This window comes from Podarcis cretensis (genome assembly GCF_951804945.1).
Source record: "Podarcis cretensis genome assembly, chromosome: 16".
Lineage (NCBI taxonomy): Eukaryota > Metazoa > Chordata > Lepidosauria > Squamata > Lacertidae > Podarcis > Podarcis cretensis.
In genome coordinates, this window is record NC_137186.1 from 13,068,811 (window position 1) to 13,076,400 (window position 7,590).

Consider the following 7,590-nt stretch of genomic DNA (forward strand, 5'->3'; position numbering starts at 1 on the left):
CCACAACCCCCAGACTGCCAGTCTGACTGCAGTGGGGTCAGGATTGCTTTAGCTGCCTCGGGAATGAATGTGTCGAAAGAAAATTAAACTCAAAGGGACGCAGAGAAATTGAATTCCTGTTTAATATCGCTCTTTTCGTCTTACAGCAGCAATAGGGAGCCTGTGGGCCTCCAGATGCTTTTTTAAGACTCCCAGCTCCCATCCTCCCTTACCGCAGGCCATGCTGGATAGGGAGTTCAACCACATCTGGAGAGCCACAGATTTCTAGCCCTGCCCTAGAGTTCTGTTTCCAGGGGGAGGCGGTAAAGGCAGAGATGAGGGAAGACCGAGTTTCTCCATCCACTGGCATTTTCTCTTCTGAATTTAAAGGCTGGCTGATGGAACTGCAATATGATAAAGGCACTGCTTTCAAATGGGATTCTCCAACTGGGTGGAGATCAGTCCTGAAATTATTATATTCAGTCTTGCATCCCCCATGTCTCTGGCGAACGCCTGGTCTGCCAGATGTTGCTGGACTCCAACTCCCACCATCCCTGACTGCTGATTATGTTGGCTGGGACCTGGTGGGAACTGGAGTCCAGCAACATCTGGAATGCCCATCTTCCCCCCCACCCCTGTTTTACGCCACATTGGTGGGATCCCAGCAATAGCGCTTCCCACAATCCAATGCACCCAGCTCCTCCATATCCGCTGGGCTCAACTCCCAACCCCAGAGCTGGCTGTTTTCCACCACACGGCTCGGGGTGGCAGACTTGGGGATGACGCTGACCCCTTGCTGCAGAGCCCAGCGCAGCAAGACCTGGGCAGGCGGGCGCCCGTGTCGTGCGGCGACCTTCACCACCTCTGGCCGCCCCACCAGCTGGCCGGTCCCCAGCGAGGAGTAGGCCTGCAGGTGGATGGCCTTGCTCCGGCAGAAGCCCAGCAATTCCCCCTGTGCCAGTTCTGGGTGGAACTCCACCTGGAGGACGGAGGGGGGCACCCGGCACACTGCCAGCAGCTCCTCCAAATGCCGGACGCTGTAATTTGAGACACCGATGGCCCGGAGCTTCCCGGCCTCATACAGCCTCTCCAGAGCCCGCCAGCTCTGCTGCCGCCGTTCCCGGTTGCCCTTGTCCTCCTGCGGCCGGCCTTGGGTCCCGGGCCAGTGGATGAGGTAGAGGTCTAAGTAATCACAGCCCAGCTCCTCCAGGCTTCGCAGACAGGCTCTTTCGGCCGCCTCCTGCCCCTGGTCCCTTGGGCTCAGCTTGCTGGTTAGGAAGACGTCTCCCCGAGCCAGGCTATGGCGCGGCAGCAGCTCCCTCAGAGCATGCCGGATGGCGGACTCATTGCCGTAGACGGCGGCCGTGTCCACCAAGCGGTAGCCATTCCTGAGAGCAGCGTCCAGGCTGAGGCGCACGGCCTCCTCACCCCGCAAGCGGAAGGTGCCCAGCCCTAGAAGAGGCATCGGGGCTCCACTGTTCAGCCATACTGTGCGCTCTGGTGCCCTAGAAGAGATAAAAGTGAGCGTAATAATAATAATTTATTTGTACCCCGCCCATCTGGCTGAGTTTCCCCAGCCACTCTGGGCAGTTTCCAACAAAGATTAAAAATACATTAAAATGTCACACATTAGAAACTTCCCTGAACAGGGCTGCCTTCAGGTGTCTTCTAAATGTCAGGTAGTTGTTTATCTCTTTGATATCTGGTGGGAGGGCGTTCCACAGGGCGGGTGCCACTACCGAGAAGGCCCTCTGCCTGGTTCCCTGTAGCTTTGCTTCTTGCAGTGAGGGAAGCGCCAGAAGACCCTCGGCACTGGACCTCAGCGTCCAGGCAGAACGATGGGGGTGGAGACACTTCTTCAGGTATACTGGACCAAGGCCATTTAGGGCTTTAAAGGTCAGCACCAACACTTTATATTCCACTGTGCCCCTCGGGAAGGTCTGTTGTGCTCAGCCGTTCAACTTTCTGCCACAGGAAGGGTAGAAGCTGTGCTCCTCAAGATGTTGCTGGACTCCTGTCATGGACTGGCTGGGCAAAGAGGGATAGTGGGAGGCACCAGCTGGGGAATCCCCAAGGGGAAGAAGGCTCAGAGCCCAGGGATGGGTGGTGGGATGGGGATGGGTGGTCAGAAGGAGAAGACTAGGAAGAGGAGGTGTTGGAAGCTGAAGAGGTAACAGGATTTAGTGAGCAGGAAGAGTCTGTGGCAGAGAGCAGTTCAGAATCAGAGCACGGACAGGAGGGGTGGGGCAAGAGGCAGAGATGGGTCAGGTTGCTGAAGAAGCCAGGGTGTCTCCCCTTCCTGCTGTGAACAGCTCCCCTCCCCCCTGGTCTCCCAGAACACGGAATGAAGAGGGTGGAGCAAAGAGAGACAAGGCAAAGGAGTCTTGGGTTACTAGGAAAGGTCCCAGGAAAGAGAAGTCTTAGGGAGCAGTGGGAAGGTGGGGACCCTCAGTCCTCGCAACTGCCTCATTGGGCTGAGACCTACTGGGAAGAGGTGTGGGGACCACTAGGCCTGAGCTGTTTTGGTTTCTTTGAATGAAGTTAACTTCACTGACACTGGGTGTTGGATTGCTCACCTGCCCCTGACAACTCCCAGCAGACTGGCGTCCTCCCATGAGGACCACAGGATCCCTATCTTTCTTCCATCTCTTTGATAATAGAAGCAGGTTGTGGGTACTACAGGGCTGCTGCTCTCCATCCCACCCCGCCTCGTGGTGTTATATGCACCTAGCAAAGTGAAGGGCAGGCATGGGGCACCTGCAGCCCTACAGATGTTGGGACTGCAATTCCCAGCATCCCTGACCATTGGCCATGCTGGTTGGGGCAGGTGGGAGTTGGAGTGCAGCAACATTTCGAGGGCCACTATCCCAGGCAGGTATCTGGTCCAGCTTCACGTTAGATACCTCCAGCAAACCAGCGAAACCACCTCTTCCACTGTCAAACAGCATTAGGAAATTAGCCGGATGGGCCTAATCCAAGACAGTAGTTTCTGCGCTTGGAACGATTCCGAGCACGTCTACTCGGAGGTGGAGTTTAACTGGGTTTGCTCCCTAATAAGTGGGCTTAAGATCCGAGCCTCGGAGGGGATAATTAGCAAGCAAAGTAAGCGGGTATTATGGGCTGAAAATCAGGCGTGTGTTTGGGTTTCTCTGCGGGAATCTGCAATTCTGGAAGCACCGTTGGGCGCAAAGTGCTTCTGCAAGGAGTGGAAACGGGTAAATCACACACCCTTCGTCACATGCAAAAATTAAAGGTGGGGCAGCCCTGGCTTCCCTCCCCCGCGGAACCCTTACCAGGATGCGGGAAGCTCCCGCGACGCCCGCTCCATGGCCGCTCACGGACTAAGACGCGTAGGCGGAGCTGAGGTCTGCTATCCAATCGGCGCGCGAGGACCAAGGACGAGGGCGGGGGTCTGGAGGGAGGTGGGCGTGGCTCATCGAATGTTGCTGAATGGAATGAAGGGTTCGAACGCGGGAAGCGGCGCTTGACTTTTCCCCAGCACGGGGGAAGGCGATTCATGAATGGCGCGGCTGCTGGTTCGCCCCAACCGCGGCCGCCTACCTATATGCCCTGGCGAACACGCTGAACCCCAAATCCCATCATCCCTCACCATTGGCCACTTGCAGAATGGCGGCGAAGGATGATGGGAGTTGTAGTCCTAATAACACCTGGATGCCTGCAGGTCCGGGGTTCAGCTCTACCCAGCCTTGGGCACAGCCAACTTCCCCCAAAGCACATGACTTTTCCCAAAGAATCCTGGGGAGAAGAGTTTGGATTTGATATCTGTTACGGAAATTACGGGGGCGGGGCACATCTTTAAAGTTAAATATTACAAATATTATGCCTGAATGTATCCTTTCAACTTGACAGCTCAGGGAAGATACCTAGCTTTAAAAATAATATAAAATCATCTCCTTTGCCAGTTTCCTCCATTCCAAAGCTATTTTCCCCTTGAAAAAGGACTCCAGGAAGTTCCCAGAGGTGACAATTGCTGGGCTCATTGTTAGCCAAGGGAAGCCAAATCTCATCACCTGACTTGACTCCAGACATGCAAAGGAAGCTCTATTGTACTTTTGGGTGGTGGGTACTTAAGACATATTTGTCTGGACTTGTCTGGACATGTTTGCCAAGGTTAAGCCCTCCCCTTTTGTGACATTTCAGTGATGTAGCAATGATGCTGTACGAACTGTATTCTGGGATATGGTGGGAAAGTTTTAAAAGTCTTTGTCACCCCATCCTCGGGGTTCAAATTTCCTCTTTGAACCTATTGCGCAATAAACTTTGGTCTATAGCTATTTGCTCCAGTTGGTGGCTGGAATCCTTCCTTTATTCTGCAGGGACCCGCGGGCTCTGCCTGACGAGCTGGGTGACTGAGCAGCCTCACACCTAGATTTTCCCGTAACAATATCCCACTTTCTCACTACCCGAAGGAGTCTCAAAGTGGCTAACATTCTCCTTTCCCTTCCTCCCCCACAACAAACACTCTGTGAGGTGAGTGGGGCTGAGGGACTTCAAAGAAGTGTGACTAGCCCAAGGTCACCCAGCAGCTGCATGTGGAGGAGCAGGGACACAAACCCGGTTCACCAGATTACAAGACTACCGCTCTTAACCACTACACCACACTGGCTCTCTGGGAGCTGGGAGGGTGCTGGGAATTATAGTTCTGTGGGTGGGGGTAAATTACAATCCCCAAGATTCTTTGCATGGGGAGAGGGAGCAGCCTGCTTTAAATGTATGGTGTGTATAGGATGTCTCTTCAGAGGAGCCACCAGAAAGAAGGTGTTCATGAGGCAGAGTGGAGTTTGATGGTGGAGAGGACCAGGACACAGTGATAGAGCACTCACTGCTTTGCATACAGAATGTCCCAGGTGTCATCCCTGGCATCCTCAGGTGGGGCTGGGAATGTCTGAAACTCTGGAGAGCCTCTGCCAGTCAGTGTAGACAATGCTTGGCTGGATGGGCCAATGGTCTGACTTAGTGTAAGGAAGCTTCCCACAAATGAAGGGACTGGGGTGCACCATGGCTCAGTGGCAGAGCATCTGCTTGTGGGTGGAGATTTAATCCTGAATGGCCTCTCTGAGTAGGGCTAGGGGAAGGCTTCCCACCTGAAACCCGGGGAGGGTGGGAGGTGGGGCACTGCCACTCAGTGTAGACTAGCCTTTCTCCATCTTAGGTCCCCAGATGTTCTTGAACTACAACTCCCATCATCCCTGACCACTGACCATGCTGGCTGGGAATGATGGGTGCTGTAGTTGAATAACATCTGAGCATCTAAGGTCGAGAAAGGGCACACTATTCTGAGCTAGATGGACTAATGGTCTGATTTGCTTTAGGGCAACTTCCTATGTTCCTCCTGGGTAGATCTACTTACGCTGCCTTATATTTGTGCTTCTTTTTAATTCAACCCCCCCCCTCAAACACCATTTATCTGTGCTAAGTACAGGGGCACACACATTATTATTGTTGTTTATTGTTGACATCCTTTTGTCTCAAGAGACAATGGAGTGCGCCTCTGGGGGTGAAGTTAAAGCGCTGCATTAGCAGCACCAAAGTGACCTCCTCTGGGAGCAAGCCTGGGCAGTATCATGCATATGGGTGTCCTGGGTTGCCCAGACAACAACACCCCCCTCTTGGCCTCACTGAGGTGGTGCAATGGAAAGCAGAGCAATATGTTTGGCTCCAGCTTGGCTGCAGGAGTTGCTGGAAGGCATACATCATCATCATCATTATTACTATTATTATCCTTTCACATACTCAGGCATCTGGTTGGCCACTGTGAGAACAGGATTCTGGACTAGATAGGCCATTGGTCTAATCCACCCAGGAGCTCCTTATATTCTTAAGTTACCAAATGTTGGTGCATTGGGTGGGTGGGTGGAATCCCTGGGCTGAGCCCCAGTTCAACTCCCTGGCTTGATCATTCAAAGGCTAGGTTCAAATCTCTGCTGAGCCAAAATAACTTGCTGGCCTCTGGCCAATCCCCATCTCTCAGCTTAATGTTGCAGGAACAATTTATTCTCTATTGGCAATAGGCTGTAACACACACAAAAATATGTGTAATTATATAAGAAGTCCAAGAGTTATAAATAAATAACCTGGAGGAAAATTGTGGACTTCCCTATGTTGTTGGACTCCGAATCCCATAAGCCCCAACCAACCATGGCCAATGGTCAGGGATGATGAGAGTTGTAGTCCAACAACATTTGGAAGGCCACAGGTTGCCTAATATCCACAAAAACATTCACTACCCTTTTCCAGTCAGTGCACAGCTTCAATCTAAAACCAATTCCATGAGTGTCAACGTAAAGCCAGCTACTAATCTAGTGATGACCCTCTGGGAGCTAGCCAGCATAGAATTGATTTTTTGTACATCCAACCAATATCATCACCCCTCTTGTAACTCATTAAGAAACTTAAGACGAGCTTCCTCCAGAACTGTATACATCGCTATGTGTCACGAGGAATGCCTTCCACAATTATTTCCCATCATTCTCTGCCCACATAACCAAAAATGGAGCAGCCTTCTTAGCTGGGCATTGGGTGTCCTCCCTAAGTTCCAGAAAACAAGTCCATTATGGGCATGCACGTAGGAATTTGTTTATGGGCACCAGAGTTTAAGAAGCTAGAATGTGTGCAGAGGAAGGAGACCAAGGGTTTATCCACACTTCTGCTTGTCCCCTGCACAGGCCGAAGCAGTTTTCCCCTCCCCCCCAGGGAAAACCTGCTCTTTAGTGCTAAATCAGAGCAAACGTCAATCTGGAGAAACCCCGAATTGCCATTTGCTCTGATTGAGCATTAAAGAATGGTTTTCCCCAGGGAAAGCAATGGGCAAGAGGATGAGCCCCAAAACGAAGGACAGCCTGGAAACCAAGTTTAGGAATGGTTGAGGGAGTTGGGTTTGTTTAGCTCGGAGAGGAAAAGACAGGGCTTCTCATCTTGCTGCCTTGTCCTGCCCCTTTCCCCTGGGGACAACCTGCTCTTTGCTGCTGAATTGGAGCAAACAGTCGGGTTTTCCACTGATTGACATTTGCTCTGATTTTGTAAAAAGGAGCGGGTTTCCCCAGGGAAAGTGGCACTGCAAACAGGAAATCTCTCGGACCCATGTTTTCTAGGCGTGCAACAAGCAAAGGGTTGATGAAATCTAAAAGGGCTGAAAAGTGGAAGATGGCGCAAGCTTGTTTTTTGTGGCACCCGAGGATAGGACCCAAATTGATAAATTCAAATTACAAGAAAGAGGATTTCAATGAAGCAGTACAAAGAGCTTTCTGAGGGTAAGAGCTGTTTGACAGTGGAACAGACTGCCTCAGGCATGCAAGGGGAAATGGAAAGGGAGGGAAGAGGAAAAAATAAAACACAGCCAGCAGTTCTTAAATGGTTCTTCTTCATAAGGTACAGTGGTACCTCAGGTTAAGTACTTAATTTGTTCCGGAGGTCTGTTCTTAACCTGAAACTGTTCTTGACCTGAAGCACCACTTTAGCTAATGGGGCCTCCTGCTGCTGCCAGAGCACGATTTCTGTTCTCATCCTGAAGCAAAGTTCTTAACCTGAAGCACTATTTCTGGGTTAGCAAAGTTTGTAACCTGAAGCGTATGTAACCCGAGGTACCACTGT

General features: G+C 51.7%; 1 protein-coding gene across 1 annotated transcript; it reads right to left on the reverse strand.

Moving 5' to 3' along the window:
- Nucleotides 1-104: 104 nt before the first annotated feature.
- On the reverse strand, nucleotides 105-3,689 carry LOC307205682 (glyoxal reductase-like). Its single transcript, XM_079958396.1, has 2 exons — nucleotides 3,273-3,689; nucleotides 105-1,484 (listed from the first exon to the last, which is right to left on the reverse strand). Exons 1-2 carry the CDS (start codon nucleotides 3,305-3,307, stop codon nucleotides 620-622), a joined length of 900 nt encoding a protein of 299 aa, XP_079814522.1. The 5' UTR covers nucleotides 3,308-3,689; the 3' UTR covers nucleotides 105-619.
- Between the last annotated feature and the right edge of the window lie 3,901 nt (nucleotides 3,690-7,590).

What these genes read in the sequence shown, in the direction of transcription:
- LOC307205682 (XM_079958396.1), bottom strand. Translation starts at nt 3,307, where the DNA reads ATGGAGCGGGCGTCGCGGGAGCTTCCCGCATCCTG. An exon ending in CGGGAGCTTCCCGCATCCTG is followed by an intron (nt 1,485 to 3,272) that starts GTAAGGGTTCCG and finishes TATCTCTTCTAG; the next exon opens with GGCACCAGAGCGCACAGTAT.